We start from the raw sequence: 21,599 nt of genomic DNA on the forward strand, positions 1-21,599 counted from the left end.
GCAAAATGTATATACCCCAAGTATGACACTTGATTCGTAGACCTAGACAATGTCAAGCTTAAATATTTTTGTTTATGAATCCATAAACTGCACGTGTTCTTGTTATGATGTGTTTTATTGTCGGATGGGTGGAGCTTTTGAGGCGCCTTGAACGCAGCAGAAGAGTGGCAGGAGAGAGAGAATCAGAGGTAATGTGTGTGTGTGTGTGTGTGTGTGTGTGTGTGTGTGTTTCTGTGCCTGTGTGCGTGTGACAGGGAGGGCGGGGGTGTGCGAGGGAATTGTATGAATATGATCATACAACTACAAATATCAGTTGTCTAGGTAGGCTAGTCAATGGTAAGGCTCAGATAAATACACACTCAAACAGTAGAGTCTCAGACCACACTTTTTAATATCCGCCCGTTTACGCATACATACAAATGCAAGGGGGTAGGCGGATGTGCTGAATACACGAGCCATCTCGACCTCGTTATATATTTATATATTGGAGGGGGCGTGGTCAGTGGAGTCGCACTCAGCCAATGGCGTCGAAGTTGAGGGAACGGGGCGTTCCATTCGGTTAGGAGCAGAAGTTGAACAGCGCGAGCCGAGACAGAGCTCTAGAAAGGCAGATAGAGAGAGGGCAGAGGCAACGGCCCTCTTCTGGAGGGGGGGCTTATTATAACAAATATATACACACATGTGTGAACTGTTTGGCCGCACGATAGGTCATATGTGGATAACAGTTATTTTAGAAAAGCATACAACCGCGGCTTTACATTTAAAATGCCTATTTTACTTTTCCTGTTAGACACGTCCGCCTCTATGAATCAGCGCACTTATTTGGGTACGACGTATCTGGACGTTGCTAAAGGCGCGGTTGAGGTCTTTATGAAGGTAAAGAATGATTTTACCCCGACTTTTTTCAGCAAGTATGCACCTTTGGTGAGCTTAGGGTTCCTTGGACAAGATCGATCGAAATTAATATATGTTGTTTTGGTTTTCTTTTTTTGACAGCTGCGTGCCCGAGACCCGGCTAGTAGAGGCGACAGGTACATGCTAGTTACATTCGATGATCCACCATACGGAGTGAAGGTAATTAGCAACTGATACAATTTTTACATTTGACAAGTCGAACGTATTTTTCTGTCAGTGAGACTTTATTGTCCTTCTGGTTTGTAGTCAGTGTTGGGCGGCCTCCCGGTGGCGAAAAACGGCAATTTTTTGCTCCAAATACCCGCAGACCCGGAGATGCACTACCTCCGAACATCCAGCGGACATTTTGCTTTTGTGTTGAGAAAAGTCTCGGGCGTTGAGATGGAGGCGGAGAGATTTATTATCACCTATGACGTCGCTCCTTTTTTGACTATACAATGTTTAGATTGGTCAAAGAGCCCGCCAATCATCTCCCACCCCGCCCCTAGCATCATCCGTGTATTACTATTGGCCAAAATGGGCTGAAAGTTGATAAGCCCTCTTCATCATGAGATTTTTTTTTTAATTTTTATGTGAGTTCGCTGGAAGAAAATTATCATTATTCATGTGATAATTATTTGTTATGCCGATACTATGAGCATTATGGCCCAGCATACAAACACCCTATAGAAAGCACATACAACCTGTGAATCACTGCAATAATTTCAGGGGTTTCATGTCAGCAAAGCTATCCTCACCACTAATCTGTTGACATGTTTTATGACCTGGCACACATCTCCACGAGCATTAATAAAATATATTTCTAAGTACTCAAATGAGCACCTGAGGTCCCTGATCTGCATCAGCGGCTGGTCTGCATTAGAAATCTCTTGGCTTGCCCAACTCTGTCTACAAACAACACTCCACTACTCTCAACACAATATGCTAAATACTTGAAGACACACACAATAGTTTGCTTTCTATGTACGTTTGTATTTTTGTGTCTGCATGCCTCATGGCCAAATTACAAAACACTAGAGCTGGAAAATAATTTATTACTCAATCTTAAATTTGCTGGTGTGAGGTGTAGAATATAGATACAGAGGCATATGTTGCAATGTATAGTGCAAGTTACAAGGTACCTGTAATTATAAGTGAATTCCACAGTTCTTGTCTTTAAAACTCTTGAAAGTTCAGTTTCAGTGTACTTTGCTGTACCTAGCTGCAGCTTTTTAAATAGACCCAAACCAGGAGTGAGAATATTACAGTCTATCTCACATTACTTGATGACCATAAAATAATTCAGGAAAATATTTTGCATTGTTCATTTATATGACCATGCATAAGGGATGCACTTTTAATTATCATACAAGCAACTAAGAAAATGAAAGGTGTTTGAATTATCAATAGTGAAACTAAAGCAGTAGAAATTAGTTGAAAAGTAGAGGATATGAATTTCAGGGTGGAAAATATACATATATATATATATTTTTTTTTTATTTTAGCAGATGATTAGTGGTAAAAAAAAAAAAAAAACAACAACAACAACACCCTGCTTTTTGTTTTGTACAGTCTATTAAATATTTAGCTTGCTATGATTTATGTAGTTAATAACACTTAGCACTGGCCTGTTATTAATGTATGCTACTTCTAGGGCTTCTTACAGTGAATATCTTTAACTTAATCTATGTTAGGTAAATTCATTTAAAATAAAGAATAAAAAAGTCCAACTTTTGACTGATAAACTAACTATTTCCTCTCAAATAAAATTTTAAACTAGCAGCATTTATCATTATGCTTTTACTGCAATATATTTAGTGTACTTTCCACAGTCTATTCTACTAACCCTGATATTTTATTTTGATATAGCTACAACACTGATGAATTTGAATAATGAAATAATGAAGTAATGCACAATTCTGCTCAGTATTAATGTTAAAACCTGCTCAAGGATCAAAATGACATAGTCTCCATCTGGCTCTTTATTGACCTCCATATTAAAAAGGGAAAACAGACCATTTTCAGCTCACAGCCTCAGCACTTAAAACATTATTATGAAATTTTTATGTGCAATTGTGTTACTATAGGCATAAATACTCATATGGGTCTGAGGTCATGACAAAATGTTGTGAGTGGTTGCTGTCATTCATGAAAACTAAAATTCTCTCTACTTCAGTCATTGACCTTGCTGTATTTACCACAAGTCCAGATCATCTAGCTAAATGCATCCCACTAAAATAGTCTTGTGTGTAGCATCTTAGCCAAATAGTCCAACATGTAATTCTCCTCCCTCACATAGAATCATCCAGGTGCTGCTATCTGAAGTGTTTTTCCCTCGTTGTAAAGTCTGTCCTCAACTTCTCTTCCTCCTGCTCTTCCTCTCTTTGTCTTCACTGCCTCCTCCTTTGTTGTTTCTGCCTGCTCTGTGTACTGAGGATTATGATGAAAGGACAAGGTTATACTGAATGGGGCTACTCTGATTGCACGGTTACAGAGGCAATAAATTGTTGATGTAGAGGGAGAGAGAGGAGGTTGGGCAGGAAGAAAATAGAAATATTCTGTAGTCTGAATTATTGAGTGCTAGCTAAGCCTTACATTTCTCCTTGCCTGCACAAGGGCCTATGTCTGGGTTGTTTCTTCTCTACTTGCCCATATGAATGTGTTTCCACTTTAATTTTTGCTTCAGCAGCTCAGGGAGATTACTTGTATGACTGCATAATATTTATCTAACGTCATTCATGCAACATTTGCTGGTCTCCTAGAAATTCCTTCCAAATCATGGCTTTGGAATGATATCCCATGATAATCCAAAAATCTACCCACTGGCCCGATCCAGAGCATACATGTTGATACTGGCACTTTAAGCTTTTATCTCCATCTCGCTCTCTCTCTCTGTGTCTTTAGCCTCCCGCCCCCCCCTCCCCCTCTTGATAAAGGAAGTGGTAAGCTTGCAGGTCATCCTTAGATTAAGCATGAAGCTACAGCAGTAAGGAACTTGACCTCACCGGAGAAAAGTCCAAGAACATTTACACACCCACGTCCTCTCCTGTGGGAGTATATCTCACGGAGGACGAGGAAGCAGTGGGAAGTGTATTTTGGGATGCTTGTCATGTATGAAATTAGACTCCTTTTTTAAAAAGCAGCATCCAGCTCAAACATGGGTCTGAATTTCCACAATATTATCTTCTATTTCCAGAGCTTGACATAACCTGATCCCATTTTATGGTTACTATTATGTCATGTTGCACACAATCAATGGGTTACTAAGATCTACAGTCCTCTTACCAAAGGTGGCAATCATACACTTGACCTCAATAAGTTTGTGGTTGTCAGTGAACAAAACTTGTTTTGTTTTTCTTTGTAATTATACAGTATGAGTATCTGTGGGTTTGGATCTATTTTGGTTTTGTGGCTGTTCACCATGCACTGTGACTTCAGGCCTCCTCTGCTACTGTGTAGTAAGGTTGTTTTCTGTGCAGTGCACTCACTCCACCGTTGATATATGTATTTCAGGCAGGCTGGAAGGAGAACCATGCCACCTTCATGTGCGAGCTGAAGAACCTGCAGGCCTCTGGGCTGACTACACTAGGTCACGCTCTGCGCACAGCCTTTGACCTGCTTAACCTCAACCGCCTTGTGTCAGGCATAGACAACTATGGACAGGTACTTGACACCCATATCCTATTATGCATTTCTCTGGCAGCAGTCTCATCTGTTGCTGTAAGAGAACAGTAGAAGTATTCTTCAATATCTTATGTTTTTTTAAAAGGTCTTAGAGTCATTTAAATTATTGCCTATTTGTAGATCAAGTACCATTACTTCAGAAATATTAATTAAATTCATTTCAAGTCATTTCACTTATTGGTAATGGTTATAAACAAAACATTAGGTGCATTTTAAATACCATCTACACACTGATAGGGTGATATAATTCAGTGGTAAGTTGTCTTAAAAAGACAAAGAATAATTGACTCACACTGGGAATCTGTTTTTTTTTTTTTTTTTTTTTTTTTTAATTTTAATGTGTATTGGAGTTTACTCTGTAGAGAGATTCAGGGGCAATGGTTACTTTCAAACTGACAGTCAGGTAAAATTTCAGTGAAAGTGAAAAGTCTTTAAAAGCACTGAATTCAGTTCTGTCAAAATAACCCTTCAAAGGTGTTTGATGGTCTGAAATACTCTACTCCCTTAAGTTATGAAATGTTTTTGCCTCTGATTGCAGGCTGCTGGGAGACATTACATCTCTACACTTAATGCAGGATTGTCTATTTTCTGCTGCTTATTTTAGTCTGAGTTGCATTAATTTAAATCAATTATATCATCAGGAATTACTGTTATAAGCTGCTGGGAAGCAATGATAAAAATGTGATATGATAAATAATTATTGGGCCAAATCGTTCTTTCTAGTAAGTCTTAACTTTTTAATATCATCAGAATAATGCAGCAATAGAACCAGAGGTCAGAGAAGAAGACTTAGAAACTAACAGTAATTTAAATCATGCAAACGCTTAAAATACTACAAGGGGTGGAAGACAAGTGCCCGTTAGCAAGGCACTTTACAGCTAAATCCACAGTGAAAGACTAAAGTACTACAGTACAGACTGAATGTGACAAAAATGTGAGACACCATAGAGCCAACATGTGTACTACTATGTGTGAGTTTTCCTTGGATAAATGAAGGTTTTGATGATTCCTTCACCGGGAGACAAAAAGAAGAGACTGACTTTTGATTGCAGCTTAATCCTCTCCATCTCACGTCAGTTAGCACTGTCATCTGCTCCTCACACTCTTTTCTCCAAAGCCCTGCTCCAACGCAGAGATGAATCACTGTGCCCAAGTAGTGACACAAGTTCTTTGAATCAGGAGTGTGTAAATCTACTTAGGCATTCTCTGTGTTTGAATTAGACGAGACTGACCCCTACAGCACAGTGGTAGAGGCCTCTGTCCTTAATGAGTAACACAAGGACGCTGTGCAGCTTGCAGATGCATCCTGACACAGAGCAAAGATTGCAAGTTGCAACACAGTTCATATAAGCATCTAGTGGGTTACCAGCAGTGTATACTAATTACTGCATTTAAGTTGATCTCTGTTTTAATTATGCTTACAGTATATTTTGCATTATTGTAATCACGAGAGACCAATTACATTTGGTGTTTTGAGGAGATATGAATATTTTTGAGAAAGAGCTCACAAGAGTGTTTTCGGTCTAGGAGGCAGGCTAGTGAGAATAAATGAGGTCACTCTTTGCATGAACTGAGATTTAATAGCTGAACGTTATCGTTTCCCTCTCAGGGACGTAACCCCTTCTTCCTCGAGCCATCTGTGATCATCACCATCACTGATGGGAACAAGCTTACACACAGCTCTGGGGTGCCAGATGAGGTGAGAACATAAAAAATGCAGCAGTGCCTCTATGTACTGTACCACTGATACTGTCTGATACTGTCAACTGTTTTCTAAACTATTTATGTAATCATTTACATTAAGTTTTGCATAATGGTGGAATTGGTGACTGAAGGAAGTATTTCACATATGAACCTTCTCTCCCATCATCTGTGTCTTTCTTTACCCCTGTCTGTTGTCTAGCTGCACCTGCCTCTGAACTCTCCTCTGGCAGGCAGTGAGCTGACCAAAGAGCCCTTTCGTTGGGACCAGCGTCTGTTTGCACTGGTGCTGAGGCTGCCAGGAGCAGCAACACCAGACAACGAGCAGCTCGGCAGCGTCCCCACAGATGAATCTGCTATTACCCAGATGTGTGAAGTCACTGGAGGTTCAGCATTTTCCTTTACTGTGCCTGAGCTCATTCAATGTTCATTCATTGTGTGTTTGTATTTTTACTCTTTTCGACAGCACTGAATAATTCATTATATTAAATTTGATCATTGTGCATCCTGCTTTTTCCTCTCAGGGCGATCATACTGTGTACGGACACAGAGAATGTTGAACCAGTGTCTGGAATCTCTGGTCCAAAAGGTTCAAAGCGGCGTTGTCATTAATTTTGAGAAGACAGGACCAGATCCGCCTCTCGTTGGGGAAGGTGAGTGTGTGGATGATGTGCGCTGAATGGACAGAAAGCAACAACCATTACATTTCTGTCGTAACAGCTTGGTATACACAATATGTTTGACTACTCAAGAGAACAGTCAAGTACAGAAAACATAAATCAAGTGAGTTTCTTGAGTTTCTGAGCATTCATCACATTTCATACAGTTAGTTGGAGCAAAGACACTGTAGGCAGTAAAACAGGCTGAAAGCAGAAGAGAATCTTCTTATCTTGGATCACCACAGTGCAGTTTTACTTTGAAAGGAGAACTGAGCGCATTTCTAGGGACAAGGGAATATAAACAGTTAGGCTATGTAAAGAAAAGCACTGAGATCATTTGACTTACACATCATTTTAATGGTAAAAGGAGGTTGTATATGTTTAGTTTTAAGAATTCCACATTTTTAAATGGTGAATTTGAGGTACTTAGAAAATGATACAGAAGCCTATCCATGTCATTCACTATGGTTTTGTTCAACAGTGGTTGCTCTTAAATTGCCACTAATTGTTTGTATTTGTTTGAGAAAGGTCTATTTTATGTCATACAGTCTTTTGTTTTTTCAGATAACTCAGTGGAGTCAAGTCGTCCTGTGTCATCCTTCAACCCACAGCCATGGCACAGCTGCCACAAACTCATCTACGTGCGGCCAAACCCAAAGACTGGTGTGCCAGTCGGGCATTGGCCCATACCAGAGTCCTTCTGGCCGGACCAGAATTCTCCTACACTGGTGAGCAGAGGCCGGCTCAGAAGCATCCTAGCAGCACCTTTAGTCTGACATTGTGCAGGCTGATTCCCATAGTGAATTAATACATACATTTGACTTTGACTGAACACTGTTCTGTCAAACAATCTCCTGTTATTCATATTGTCTGCGTGTGTCTCTATGGATGTACATTTCCCAGCAGACCCACATTTACACACAAGCCTGCTCTTTTACTTTCACTTTGTCTTTTATCTTTCTGTCCTTCTCTCTTTTATTGGCAGTCTGAGTTCTCACTCAGGAACTTTGACTTGCAGCCAATATAATCAAGTTTCCAACTCTGCAAACTCGCTCTGTGATTTCGATTACCTTTAAATCTTTAATGCTTTGTTTTAATATTCCCGTATTCACACAGGTCTGCGCCTCACATAATTATGCCTAACTATTTCTTCATCTGTCTCCATCTCCTGTTCTCAGCCACCTCGCTCTGCTCATCCCATGGTGCGTTTCTCTTGTGTGGACTGTGAGCCCATGGTGATTGACAAACTTCCCTTTGACAAGTATGAACTGGAGCCCTCTCCACTCACCCAGTACGTTCTGGAAAGGAAGTCTCCACACATGTGCTGGCAGGTAGGGTTCATATTCACACACCCATCAGCTCAGTCTGCTTGATTCTACTTTGAATGGTTTAGCCTCTGGGACTTTTCTGAAAAGCAGAAATAATGACCCTGCTAACTTTATTCAAAATATCTTCTCACTTTTTGGCAGTTGTGAATTTGTAATGAGGCAGTTACTAAAGCACAGATCTACAAAGGTCTTCTGAAGTTTAGTTTTTAATGAAAATGACCAGAATGTTATTTGACTTTTTAATTTTCCTTGTTGTCCTCAGGTGTTTGTCAGCAGCAGTGGGAAGCAGAATGACCTGGGACAGCCATTTGGCTACCTTAAAGCCAGCACCACTCTCACCTGTGTCAACCTGTTTGTCATGCCATACAACTACCCAGTCCTTCTCCCACTCCTCGGTAAGACATATGGCAGCAAACCCTTTCATTAAAGTGGCCTCAAAACTTCTGGGTCAGTAGGTTTGAGCTGATATTAAATTTAAAAAGCTTTCCTTTTCTGGGGCACTTCATCATCTGCAGTCATTTTTTCCCCCAAGCATCTTCACGTCTAAACATAATCACAAATAACAGGCTTCCGACAGAGCAGCATAAACAGTTAATCTTAAATAATACTTTGCAACAAATAGATATTTTGGGATAATGGGGTATTAAGAGATAAATGATGATGAAGTGCATGTTTTGAGGCCTGTTTTTGATTCACCCCCTGAATATTGATGTACAATAGTCAGCTCTGCAGCAGCAGGAGGAGCTGCAGGTGGATGGCTGGCTGGTCACTGATCCAGAATGCTAAAACTTTTTTTTCCCACTCCTCTTTTTCTCTTTTCAGATGATTTGTTTAAAGTGCACAAACTAAAACCAAACCTCAAGTGGCGACAGGCCTTTGAGATGTACCTGAAGACAATGCCCCCGTACTACCTCTTGGTAAACTAATGCTATGTCACTTATGCTGCCTTTGATCAATGTTTAATATATGGATTTATACTTTTTGCACATAATTAATACCCCAACTTTCCCCTGCTGTCTTCTAACAGCCCTTAAAGAAGGCATTGAGGATGATGGGCGCGCCCAATCTTATTGCAGACACCATGGACTGCGGCCTGAGTTACAGTGTTATCTCATATCTGAAGAAGCTCAGCCAGCAGGTAAGAACTCCTTGCACTTCTTTCAACATTATTTCCAACCTATGTGACAGATATGGTAGACGAAAAGCTATGACACACAGCTAGTGTCAGTGAGAAGTGTCCTTGAGGTGAGGAAATTTTCACTCTGAAAGGGATTTCCCGAATCAAATTGATGGTCACAGGTCTTGATATAAAGTCAAACACAAGGCCACAACTTAAGTTATCATTCTTTTTCTGATTCTGTAAAAGGTTTAATTGAATCAATACCATTTGTAACCTCAAATGTAAGTAGGATTATATATATTTCAACTCAATCTCTGCATGGAAGTACAGTACATAGTGGAAATATGCCTGCAATTTAAATGGTAAAAAACTACAGATTGAGCCTTCAAATTTGGACTGAAACAGTAACATGTCTATGTCTCTGTTAGTGCTGACACTGTGATGAGATGATACACCAGTCTAATGTAATTATATTCCCTTGATTAGAAAAATAATATCTGTTATGGGCAGAGGAGTATATTACCTTTATATATTATACAGTACATGATGTTTATACTTCTTATTTTGCTGTAAACACAGTGCAGTATTGTCTAATTTCAACAGTTGAGTGAAAAATATAGAAAGAAACTAACCTTGCTCTTGAGTTTCTACATGAATATTTGGGACACAACAGTTTAAGTTGTATTATCTGGACAGACAGTGATATGAAGTGTTTTTTTCCTTTGTTTTGTTGAAATGAAGGCAAAGATTGAATCAGATCGTTTAATCGTGTCTGTGGGGAAGAAGGCTCCTCAAGAAACTGGCATAAAGGTGAAGAACCACTCCAGCTCTCTTTCTCTGGCCCATCGGAGAGACTTCAAGCAGCTGCTGCAGGGAATCACTGGGGAAGGGCCACTTCGACTAGTGGACATCAACTTCAAAGAGTTCGCCGGCTTCCAGATCGCTCTGCTCAACAAGGTAGATTTAGGACAGCAAGAACATTTCTGAAAAATATCACATATTTTATGTGGGTGGGAAAGTTACAGGGGAAAAAACAGGGCAGTGTGATGTTTAGTGCGTTTTCTCTGACTAGATAAACTGATGTGTTCACAGGATGTAAAACCTCAAGCTTATCGAAACGCCTACGACATCCCAAGACGGAATCTTCTGGATCAGCTCACCCGCATGCGTTCTAATTTGCTGCGGACGTCACAGAAACTGATCCGAGGGCAAGACGAAGGTTTGTTATTCCAAGGACAAGATGAAAAGAAAACATTACATTGGAGCAGTTCTAGTTTAATCTCAGTTCATTTTTATTTTTTCGGCCAGTATTTTACACAACTTGAGGTCAAGATGAAGGAGTTTGACAAGTATCTACATCTTTAAATAGTCATAGCTGCAATTGTAACACAATTTAAAACACATGCGACAATGTATATTTTTAATGATTTCCTCAGGAACACACTGCACTGTGCATGGTTGGAGGCATTTAATGTACTTGAATGATGAACCCATACCACCTAATACTCCCAAAACACCAACACAAAAAAACCTATAGGAAATCCTGTGTCATTACTCCAGTATTTTATTAATGCTGATAAAATGTCCTGTGGTTGTTAGACTATCTGCACAGTATTCCAGTGGCTCAGATGGGAAACTATCAGGAGTACCTAAAAATGATGCCATCTCCTCTGAGAGAGATTGACCCCGACCAGCCTAAACGTCTGCACACATTCGGGAATCCTTTCAAGCAGGATAAGAAGGTAATAATACATCTACATAAGGTGTTGGTTGATTTAACTTAACTTTACTTTTAATTCAATATTTTATTTCTTTCATCCTTTAATGTTCTGTTCTCTCAAATGTTTATCTCAGGGCATGATGATTGATGAGGCAGATGAGTTTGTAGCGGGCCCTCAAAATAAGAAAAGAGGAAATTCCAATGATTCCAACTCCGGTGCTACTATGAAGAGAAGACGAAGTATGTCCCCGTTGCTGCGGCGGCCACAGACTCCACCAGGAAACACCAACCATGTGGTGGTGGGAAAGAGTCCGGTCGGGGTTCAAGGGCAGCAGAACCTCATCAAACCTGTCCCACAGCACAAAGGTAAGATCATCTGTACAGTATGTGGAATTGATTGTACATTACAACTAATGATTGTACATGTGATAAGTAATTGTATATAATTCTTTGTTACCCCTTCAGGAGTGGATGGCAACAACGCGACAGTTCCTGAGAGCAATGGTGACGGGGTTCTTGGACCTGAGCTGGGGGAGATGTGGCCTGCTGAGATGGACCCCGCGGCAGGAAACCCATCATCACTGACCCTGGAGGAGAAGGCCGGGGTGGGAGCGGTGGATCGGGGAGAGGACATCAACATGACAGAGGAGAGACTAGTGGAAGATTGTCTAGATGAGCAGCCGCTGGAGGAGAAACACAACTGTGAACGTCTCAGTCCGCAGAGCCAGCTAGAGGGCTCCGAAGCTGACCCTGCAGGGCTCGAGACCATTTTCATAGCCCCGCTAGACGGAAGCCAAGCGGAGCTGCGGACACGGGTCATAAAGGAGGTCCGCAAGCCTGGACGAAGTGAGTATGAGCTGGTGTATCATGTTACATTCAGTTTTTTTCTGATCCACTGAAGTAGATGTCCTGTTGGTTTTTGTCATGTCAGTCTGTGTCTCTGTGCTTTTTCTCAGACTACCAGGCAATACTTTCATTACTGCAGCAGGTGAAAGGACCACTTAATGTGCAAAGGTACTTCATCCAACATGCTATCAAAGAGGCTGTCAGGTAAGAAACAGACTCATTGCATCTGGTTTTTCATTAAGTGGATTAAATGCAAGAGTTGCAACAGTTCTGTCCCTGACACAGAAGAAAAAGTTCAACCATGTGTCATTTAGACCTGTGTCACTTCAGTTACATTATGGATTTGGTGTCCTGGTAAAACTGCAGCTTTTAACCACATTGCAATTATAATCATATCTTTTTAAAGCAGGTTCGCCCACATGAATCTCCTCTGGCTTGTTTCTGGAAGCTTGCTGCCTTATACTTGCAACATACAGTAATTACTATTACCATCCTGATTATTTCCCTGCTTTTTTCTTTTCTTTTGTCCCAGGTTCAAGAAGCGGGTACTGATCCAGCAGCTGGAGTTGGTCCTTGCTGAGCTGGAAGAGAAGCACGCAGCATCCTCACAGCTTCCCAACAATCATGGCAGATAGTGATGGAGCCATCTTTGCTGTGTTACTGAAGTATATTTGTTGACTGTTGAATATCACCACCATAAAAGTGATGTCCCTGTTGACTGGCCTCAAAAAGACAAACTGGGTAAAGGACAAATGCACTGAGAACAGACGCTCCTACTGACCTTGTGCTGTTACATCACATCCTGTTAGAGGTGGAGGATAAGGGGTTTAACCAGAGGGAGGGGGCTTCAGCCCACATAAATATAATCCTCTTCATATTGACAGATGCCTTAAACATCCGTATGGCTCCGTATCGGCACATTGTTCAGAAGACACACGCACGCACACACACACACACACACACACACACACACACACACACACTCCGTTAGACACACAGTAAGCCGACAGATTCTTTAATGGCAGAGCAAAGGATGGACAGGATTATTCCTGTTAATGTTATTCTTTAAAAACAGACCTTTCTTCAGCTGGTCTGAAAAGTGTTTGTAAGACTGCAACCATTTTTCCTAGAGTAATAAAATTAATGTAGCCGTATGGCTGATGGGAGAAATCTGTTCCAGCCGGGTACCCCTCATATTTTAAGTGTTATATCTGCATAAAGGATGCACAGATGTTTTTTTGTTCGTTGAAACTGTTAACTGATATTTTCCTGTTCTTACTGGTTGATGTTGAAATGCATTAGTATTAGGGGTGAGCAAAATGGATAAAATCTGTGAGGGTATATGCAATTTTATATTGCTGTAGCAATACGACTGTGATATCACTTTTCTGGACCTTTAATTGAGAAACCACTGAAAGATAAAATGGCCAATGTCAATGAATACCTGACAAATCAAGCTAATGCGTCACATTGATACAAAAATACTGAACATCCAATGTTTCATATTAAAGGAATACTTACCCCAGTATAATGGTAAAGCAAAAATGTTGAATGGTAGACAAATTTCTCTCATCTCATGTGACAGTTGCCGTTTTGCCCACTCGTAATTCATGAAACCTTCACCTACACCTGTCTTTAGGTCATTAAGTCGCTTTTAAATGTCTAAACTGGGCCCATTTTGTTCCTAATTTGACAGTTGTATTGAAATGCTCTTGGAAGCAAACTTCACACAGTCAAGCTTTTTTAAAACTGAAATCGATGAATATAGTATACAGAAGTGTTAGTATTATGCACATTAGTGTCTTGGACTGGAAGTGGACTCATTGTGTCTGAGCATCAGTATCCTCGTACCTGCCATTACAGCAATAGAACATGGATTCAGTGTATGCAGCTGTTGGTATCCATTTAGAGGTACCCCCCTCCAATCCCACCACCCCATCCCCCACCCCTCCCAACACACACACACACACACACACACACACACACACAAATCTCTCTCTACAGCACAACAAACACTCCATTGATTCCCAGAATTCCAAGTTTATTCCAAGGAATTTCAGCATCTGTCCGGGCTGAGTGGACGGTCACCTGTTGTTGGACTTTAACAGCTGGTAATCTGCCCCCTGCTGCTTTTTACATGAACCCCAGTCAGCGCTCCTCCTTTGTTTTCTCCTTGTTTTTTTACGACAGATGTACACTACTTTTTAATGTTCATAAGGAATATAGATTATTTTTGTGAATTTGTTTATTTCAGAGTATAAGAAATATTTTGAAAGAAAATGTTAACGCCAATTTTGTACACTGTTAAATACATATACAAAGTGTAAAGTTTTAACTTACTCTTTTTTTAACAAAACAAAAAAATAAACCACAGGTAGAATGGTATCTACTGTCAGTGTGTGTGTTTCTGCTTAGAGATGACATTCAACAGCCTTCAGATGTTTTATATCCAGGCATACAACAGTTAGGGTTTTTTTTTTTTTTTAAGTTTCATCTTCTACAAACAGATCCACATGTTTTATCTAGAGATGTCTAAACTGAATCTGACCTACATTCACAGCATGTTGGAACACAACAGAGGCTGGAAATCATTAGCTAATGTTGTAAAATCAGCTTTTCGTCACTATTACAAAATCAGGAATACTTTATATCTTTGCTTTGTGTCTGCATAAAAATCTGTGGTAAAACCTTGATTTTGGACTGAGCACATACAACACCAGGTTTTATAAGTAACCCTTGAGTGTGAACAAGTGTCTACAGACAAAGGAATGGTTTTGCTCAACACAGAGTACACCATCAATAACAGCAATATCTACTTGCAGGCCCTTGTCACCAGTTGCATTATGTGTTTATGTGTGTGTAGATTAATATGTTGTGGAGGGGGAGCTGTCTGAAAGCTGTAGGGGCTGTCCCACAGTGCATAGGTACTTTTTGTGTGATTTTGTCCGCTGGTTGTGACCAGTTTAACCAAAGCCTGTTTTTCCCCCTTTTTTTATGTAACTCCTTTTTAAAAGCCTGAGGGGAAAAAAATAAGCGATTCACATGAGAAAGAAAAGTTTTACTGCTTCCCTATCTGTTTAATCAACTTGTGGCCTCTAAGATTTATCTTGTGACCCACTGGGACCACACAGCCTATTAAAAAAAACAACACTTTCCTAAACCCTCCAACCAAAAAGAGAAATGGACTCTCTTCTGTACTATGCTCAATATAAAAAAAAAAAAACTAACTAGAAACTGTCTTTAACAAAACAGCATTTCAGCAGTCATCCTTTTAGATGCATTTCATTTGGTGGATCAATAAATCAACCAGACATGATATATATTCTTACTATCTGAAATCTGAAACTAAATTAACCTCAAATGTGTTTATTCCAAACGAAACAACATTCCGTTGAAACTATTAAAGAGATGGATATAAAACACTTGCCCCTGCTGTAAACATTTAACAGTTTTAACTTGTTACAGCTTGAAAAGTTTCCTGGATAACTCAGGCTGAAAGTTCAGCCTCTGCTGACACCTAGAGGCCAACATGAACAACTGCAGGTTTTTTTCATCAGGTGAAATCTTTTGTGGTGCAGCATTCCAGCAGCAAGGTCACACTCTCAGTCCATGTCGGCATGCAGTCATTATTAGTGACTTGATAGCATCAGCATTTATAACCAATTTCATAACATTTACTAAAAAAAATAAAAAATAAGATGGAAGGACAGTAAATGATTGATGCATTTCTGTTTTTTTTATTAACAGTCTGCAGAAATTTAATGGCTTTTGCCTGGAGGGAGGAAACATTCAGCCCCTGAATGAGCTAAGGCAAAAAAAATTAATAAGAAATAAAAAGATTCTGACACCTTGTAAAATCAGTATGCCTTTTATTAAATCAAAAACAATCTGTTGAATCTTAACAAAATGTAAAATGAAGGAAAAATAAACTTCACCCAAATGAATGTACCATTACGTTCTACTTTTCCTTAGTGTTCACAGTATCATTAGAACAGCTGTCTAATGTTTTCTGCTCTCACATTTCTCACCTTGAACTGATTTCCAGTGGCATAAGTCAAACCTCTTTATTGCATACAGGATGTACAGATGAGCCTTTATGCTTCTAGGAAATCATCAAGGAAATAAAGGGTCCTTGGTTCATACAACAAAACTCATTTCTGCTGACAAAAAAAATCTGCCCAGGCAGCTGCTCAAGACTGATGTGTGGTTGAAATGAAACAGTAACTAAACAGACAGTTTTATGCCCCTCATACAAAGGACAGCAACATCCCAATTCAGTTCAGAAGGGACAAAAGGGGGGGGGGGGGTCTCAGTATCTTAAGACTCTAAAGCATTTACATACTGTATATACAAACAAATCTGCTTGAAAAACTGAAGGGTTGGCACAGTCAGTGTTGAATATGGTAGTGACCACTTCTATGGACAGAGATGCAAGTTTGGACAGCATATTAGTTTATGTACAAATACAAATTAAAGTAGAGGAAGATGAATTCTCACTTCTCACTGCATTCCTCTGTCTAACAAAAACAAATCTTATCTGACGTAGATGATGATGTTACAGGCAGGAAAAGGCCAGTCTCAGTGCAAATGCTCCAGCTTGCGTAGCCGTATGGGGTTGGGAAGAGCTTGCTGGTTGCGTGCGGTGGAGGGCTCCTCCTCTGGCGAGCGGAATAGCACCCGACCCCGATGATTGAAAAGGTAAAAGGATGGGTGGTTCCTCAGTGTATCAAATGTTCTGGGGAAAAAAAGATTTAAGTTATGAAAAGGCTGGTACCGCACAAGTATCATGCCGCTTTATGTACATGGACACTTACAGCAGAAGGTGTACTATTCTACATGTGTGAGAAGTAACAGACTGACATAGAATTATGAGTAAAAGAATAACAGAAAAGTGTGCACTTTCAGTCCATGTGGAAGAGTACAATATGAAAAAGCAAGAAGCAAGGATGTGTGTGGCAGACAGAAGAAAGTTCAGGCAGTGGTTTGGACAGATCATGACCACAATGTTGTAAATTATCTAGTGCTGAAAGGACAAGTCAAATAATCCCCCAGCCAACAATCTGATCATCAGTCAATCATTGAAGTCTTTCCTTTGCTTGTTTGTTTTATATAGTTGTAAAGTGAATCCGCAGGTTTTGAGGGTAACACCTTGGATGATCATTTTCCTTTTTCTATTATTTTAAAATTTCATATATTTAATGATTTATCAGTGAATCAAGAGATGATGGGCAGATTAAATGAAAATGAAAATAATAATTAAGTAGCTCTATTATGTTTAATACACTGGTTGAGGGAATTGCACCTAACCCTCACAACATACAGGCCACAATGTAACATAACAGCCTCAGAGGGAGGTTTGGTGTGTCTCTGTGGAACATGACTCAAATGTAATGTTGCTATAAATACAGTGGAGATGGTGAACTGCATGTTTCCCTTGTGGCAGAGGACACAAACAACTACATCAACAGGGGAGTAAGGTGCTGCAGGGTTCATTCAACCTACTTGTTTTTCAACTCTGAGGAGGCATCCATGTCTTTGAACTCTCCAGCGATGTGGACAATACCATAACAAGTCATCACAAACGATAATAGGGTCTGTAATACAATCTGCAGTAAGAAAAGACAGTGATAAGTTAAAGAGACAATTCTTCAGGGCTGGTGGTAAAAGGAAGGCAGAAAATTAAATTGTCATTATCAGGATGAAAGTCACTCACATCAATTGGTAGTGTCTCGTTTTCCTTCTCTGTAAGTCGCATGTATGCTCGATCTAATGGGAGAAATAATATTTATTGATATGTAAAGGGTCGTTTTTCAATTCAAAATTATGCTAGTCGCACTAGCCGTTAAATATCTCTGGCATTGGCATATTTAATATGAACCGTCTACAGATAGAAATCTCTGTCCAATTCAAAGCGGAGCTAAGCCGCGTTAGCATCTAGTTAGCTTGCTGTCGGACCGAAAGGCCCATCTCGCTGTTCTATCAACCTGCCGGGAGACAACAGAGGCCCTTCTGCAGTAAACAAAGATGCAGAAAGCTGTGTCTTCACCCCCTGCCCTGATACTCACGCTGTGCTGCTGAGAAAGCTGCGTGAGCTAAGGCAAAAAGTCCGACGCCGACAACACCTTTCCAAAACGACGAGGCCATCTTGAACCAGTGCGATGAGGAACTGTGAGCAGTGCCGTAAAGCAGTGTCGTAAAACAGCCGCAACCATGACAGGGCCAATATTAATCATCAACGGGAAGAATGCAACGAGAACACATTTGAAGTAAATTGTACATAAATATACATACTGATATGTGGTTTAAATGTTTGTTTATTTAAATGCGTTGTGTATTTTTGCGAGTTTATTTGCCATGAATATCCCCTTAAGTAGTGACGGCTCTTACTTTGAAGGGGTCAGTTCACATCCGCTCTAGCCGCTGCCCTTTCCTGTTAGCTACCACAGCGCTTTCATGTCATACCACATTTAGCTACATACCGGTTGCTATATTTATTCATTTTATTGTGCTTATTCGAGCAAACACAAATATGGCAGAGGCCATTCAAAAGAAGCTAAAAGCAGAACTAGAAAAATATACACAGATGCAGAAAGGTAGGTGCTAGCATTAGCCTTTCGTTTTTTCTCGTATCGTGCCATGTTGTGGTGAGCAAGCTAACTAACCACATTAGGACATCTAGTCGTACATGAAATGAACTAGCTTGACATTTCCCGAACATTTAAACTGTTCTTTACGGTCGGAGCAAAGTTTTCACTGTATGATTCTCATAAATGTGATCAATACCCGCACTTAATAGCAAATGCCTGTGTGTCGTTCAGATGTTAGCAAGAGCATGTCAGCCAGACAGAAACTGGAGACGCAGCTGACAGAGAACAACATTGTCAAAGAGGTAACCAACAACACATTTGCCTCTAATAGCTATTTTTTCTTGACTCAGAGTTGTTGGCACTTCATATGTTGTATAATGGTAGTGTTCAAAAGATTTGATCTCTCTCTCTCTCTCTTTGTAGGAGCTGGATCTGCTGGACAGCACAAATACAGTTTATAAGCTTATTGGTCCAGTATTAGTAAAACAAGATCTGGATGAGGCCAAAGCCACAGTTGCAAAAAGGCTGGAGTATATTAATGGAGAAATGTGAGTCACTAAAGTTTGGTTCGTTCCATAGTATCTCATGCCTATAGTCCTACACAATACAGTTTGACCAGCTGCTGCTTTGCCTGCATAAGAAACTGGAGTTTTAATCTCAGAAATGTCTACACAACAAGACATGTTGGTATTTATTTCCCCTAATGAGCCTAGTGACCTCGAATGATTTGTATAAATAGACCACAACATTTAATATTCATCAGTAGAGAAGTAGTATAGAAATAAGTCCATATTCTGTATATCTATCTGTGTGGCTTCAGTTGATAGGAGTCAATTATGATCATCACTCAGATAGACGCTAATAAATCTTGTTTGGAGGCTCCTTTAAATGTGTCTGATAAATGCTGATTCTTTAGCTAATGTTGAAGACACAGGTGGTATACAGTAAACACAGCTATCATCATGTATACAGTGGAGCTCACTTAAAATCAGATGTGACTTTACAAATGTAAAAATTATCTTTGTTGTAATTATTATCATGGTTAAATATCATTATATTTATTGTGTAATATCTGGTTTCAAGAAAGACATTCCCTAAAAAATATCACACAGAAACTTAATGTTAAGTGTTAATTGTTAATTTTTATTGTACAACACCTTCATTCCCTGGAATATGTTTTTCTTGTCATTCAAAGAATTTAAAAAAAAAAAGCATCCAACCCCCAGGGACAGAGCTGTGTTGTTTTAGATGAGTGACGGGATGTCTCCATTGACTCCATATCTAAGTGTGAAAGTGTGTTCTGAAAATCGTCCATGTACTTACTTACAGGTCGTCATGTAGTGTCGGCACTTACAGGAAATTCATTACACAGGTTCACAATTGAATACTTACAAATAGCTCAGGTGTGGAAATGAGGACAGACTTTAATATGTTCAAAAACAGGAATGGTGTTTTTTGGAAAATAGAGTGTTTACAAGAACACTGAGTGTACATTTTTTTGTGTGTTATGCCACAATTGGAGACAATGAGAAAAGCAGATTGTGTCATGCTGTTGAATTGTGTTGCATTTTTCAATATCTTCCCATTACCTATTCTCCCGCGGTATGTTTGTGGGATAGCACACAACCTCAAGTGAACATATGCAGTGCAAATAACTAGCATCCAATGTATGTTATTGCAGTGTTTCTTTAGCTTTGTAATATTTATCATGTGTTTGTTGTTTTCTGTTTTTTGTCTTGTCACAGTCAAAGGTATGAGACGCTCCTGAAAGACATGGAAAAGAAGTCTGAACAGCACCGAGAAGTCTTGTCCAGTTTACAGCAGGAGTTTCAGAGAGCTCAGGGCCTCGCTGTTGGCAAAGTCTGACCACATGATGAAGCTGCACGCATGCTCACACACACATATACACACACTGAAAAAGTAGAAGGGGATAGTCATAATACAATGTAAATCTGCTACATATGGCTGAGTAAATTCTGCTTGTACCTTGTCATTAATTTACAGTGTTATTACTGTGACTTTTCTCTTGTTACTAATAAACATGTTTTTCATGAAAGGCCTTACCTTTTCCTTTAGTTTGAATTGTGTGAGCAGTTTTTCTCTTTAGCTGATACATTGTACAGTTAGATTGCATATGAATGGTCTGGGCAGCACCTCTGTGTGTGTGTGTATGTGTTTTCTCTGTTGTCGGACATTTGCTTTAATTACTGAGGCAGTTCTGTGGCCACCAGAGCAGCTGGTGTCCAGTCACTGACCCACCCCTCAGCTCACAGCAGTGAAAAAAGGCCCAGCGGTGGAGCATTGTTCACATAAATTAATGTGATTTTCCCCGCCGTCTACCACCAGCGGAGGATTTAGACAACATGAATAATCAAAAACAAAGTCTTCTACACTTGTGAGAGCCTCAATAGCCACCAGATGAGAACAAACAGCTGGGATATCCACGGTTGGAAGCAGCCTGGTTAGTTAGGCTAAAGCGGGTAGCCTAGTAGACTAACGTTGTATCTTTATATGACGATTGTTTTTTATTTATTGTTTATTTAAATGACTAAATTAAAGCAAAACACAGGCATTGTTAAAGAAGCGGGGGTATTTTATTTATTTATTTAGAAAGATAGAATTGAAAGTTAACTTTTGTAGTCCAAAACTGGGTTTCTTTAATTCAGAGTTCACGCATTTATACTGAAGGAGAGGAAATGCAGAAAGCTGCTCACTGACACACAAGCTCGAGGCTAGGCGACATGAAAATGTCTTACTACCTACAATGGGCTATAAGTATCAACACAGGTGTACAATAATAACATTGCGTCACAAAACAGTTCCCGTGCACGGGCCTGTCACCTCTGGCGCGTGGGTGCCAGGCAGCAAACCCATTAACACCCTGAGGTGCGGTGTTTTTATAATGTCCAGTCTGCGGCTGTAAAGTCAGCCGACACGTGGCCATGGGTAGAGGGTGTAGCACGTACACATTCTCTAAAATATATGATAATGTCTATGAAGTTCTGTGAAAGTCAAACTAAAGCTAATTCGGTGACGTATCTGTGTCATTATATGTGTTCT

The 21,599-nt window shown here is 39.9% G+C and overlaps 3 protein-coding genes across 3 annotated transcripts; 2 read left to right on the forward strand and 1 right to left on the reverse strand.

Moving 5' to 3' along the window:
• The first annotated feature begins 572 nt into the window (after positions 1 to 572).
• Positions 573 to 16,265, forward strand: ints6l (integrator complex subunit 6 like). The gene is made up of 18 exons (XM_018669400.2): positions 573 to 876; positions 997 to 1,074; positions 4,408 to 4,557; positions 6,188 to 6,277; positions 6,482 to 6,665; positions 6,804 to 6,932; positions 7,503 to 7,666; positions 8,117 to 8,269; positions 8,529 to 8,661; positions 9,089 to 9,183; positions 9,294 to 9,404; positions 10,128 to 10,343; positions 10,479 to 10,605; positions 10,986 to 11,128; positions 11,241 to 11,472; positions 11,572 to 11,952; positions 12,063 to 12,156; positions 12,485 to 16,265. Exons 1-18 carry the CDS (start codon positions 766 to 768, stop codon positions 12,585 to 12,587), a joined length of 2,694 nt encoding a protein of 897 aa, XP_018524916.1. The 5' UTR covers positions 573 to 765; the 3' UTR covers positions 12,588 to 16,265.
• Positions 15,802 to 18,157, reverse strand: mmgt1 (membrane magnesium transporter 1). Its single transcript, XM_018669377.2, has 4 exons — positions 18,018 to 18,157; positions 17,666 to 17,718; positions 17,455 to 17,558; positions 15,802 to 16,687 (listed from the first exon to the last, which is right to left on the reverse strand). The coding sequence occupies exons 1-4, from the start codon at positions 18,094 to 18,096 to the stop codon at positions 16,531 to 16,533; spliced, it is 393 nt and encodes a 130-aa protein (XP_018524893.1). The 5' UTR covers positions 18,097 to 18,157; the 3' UTR covers positions 15,802 to 16,530.
• Positions 18,158 to 18,359: 202 nt separating this feature from the next.
• pfdn6 (prefoldin subunit 6) lies at positions 18,360 to 20,595 on the forward strand. Its single transcript, XM_018669387.2, has 4 exons — positions 18,360 to 18,545; positions 18,771 to 18,841; positions 18,963 to 19,087; positions 20,285 to 20,595. The coding sequence occupies exons 1-4, from the start codon at positions 18,482 to 18,484 to the stop codon at positions 20,403 to 20,405; spliced, it is 381 nt and encodes a 126-aa protein (XP_018524903.1). The 5' UTR covers positions 18,360 to 18,481; the 3' UTR covers positions 20,406 to 20,595.
• The last annotated feature ends 1,004 nt before the right edge of the window (positions 20,596 to 21,599 follow it).

This window comes from Lates calcarifer, linkage group LG8 (assembly GCF_001640805.2).
Source record: "Lates calcarifer isolate ASB-BC8 linkage group LG8, TLL_Latcal_v3, whole genome shotgun sequence".
Taxonomy (NCBI): Eukaryota; Metazoa; Chordata; class Actinopteri; family Centropomidae; genus Lates; species Lates calcarifer.

Excerpts from the sequence above, each read along its gene's own strand:
- pfdn6 (XM_018669387.2), top strand. The coding sequence starts at position 18,482 with ATGGCAGAGGCCATTCAAAAGAAGCTAAAAGCAGAACTAGAAAAATAT. Across the intron at positions 18,842-18,962 it reads AGAACAACATTGTCAAAGAG|GAGCTGGATCTGCTGGACAG; the intron begins GTAACCAACAAC and ends CTCTCTTTGTAG. Across the intron at positions 19,088-20,284 it reads GAGTATATTAATGGAGAAAT|TCAAAGGTATGAGACGCTCC; the intron begins GTGAGTCACTAA and ends GTCTTGTCACAG.
- ints6l (XM_018669400.2), top strand. The coding sequence starts at position 766 with ATGCCTATTTTACTTTTCCTGTTAGACACGTCCGCCTCTATGAATCAG. Across the intron at positions 4,558-6,187 it reads GCATAGACAACTATGGACAG|GGACGTAACCCCTTCTTCCT; the intron begins GTACTTGACACC and ends TTTCCCTCTCAG. Across the intron at positions 8,662-9,088 it reads AGTCCTTCTCCCACTCCTCG|ATGATTTGTTTAAAGTGCAC; the intron begins GTAAGACATATG and ends TTCTCTTTTCAG.
- mmgt1 (XM_018669377.2), bottom strand. The coding sequence starts at position 18,096 with ATGGCCTCGTCGTTTTGGAAAGGTGTTGTCGGCGTCGGACTTTTTGCC. Across the intron at positions 17,559-17,665 it reads ACGAGACACTACCAATTGAT|ATTGTATTACAGACCCTATT; the intron begins GTGAGTGACTTT and ends TTCTTACTGCAG. Across the intron at positions 16,688-17,454 it reads TCCTCAGAGTTGAAAAACAA|AACATTTGATACACTGAGGA; the intron begins GTAGGTTGAATG and ends TTTTTTCCCCAG.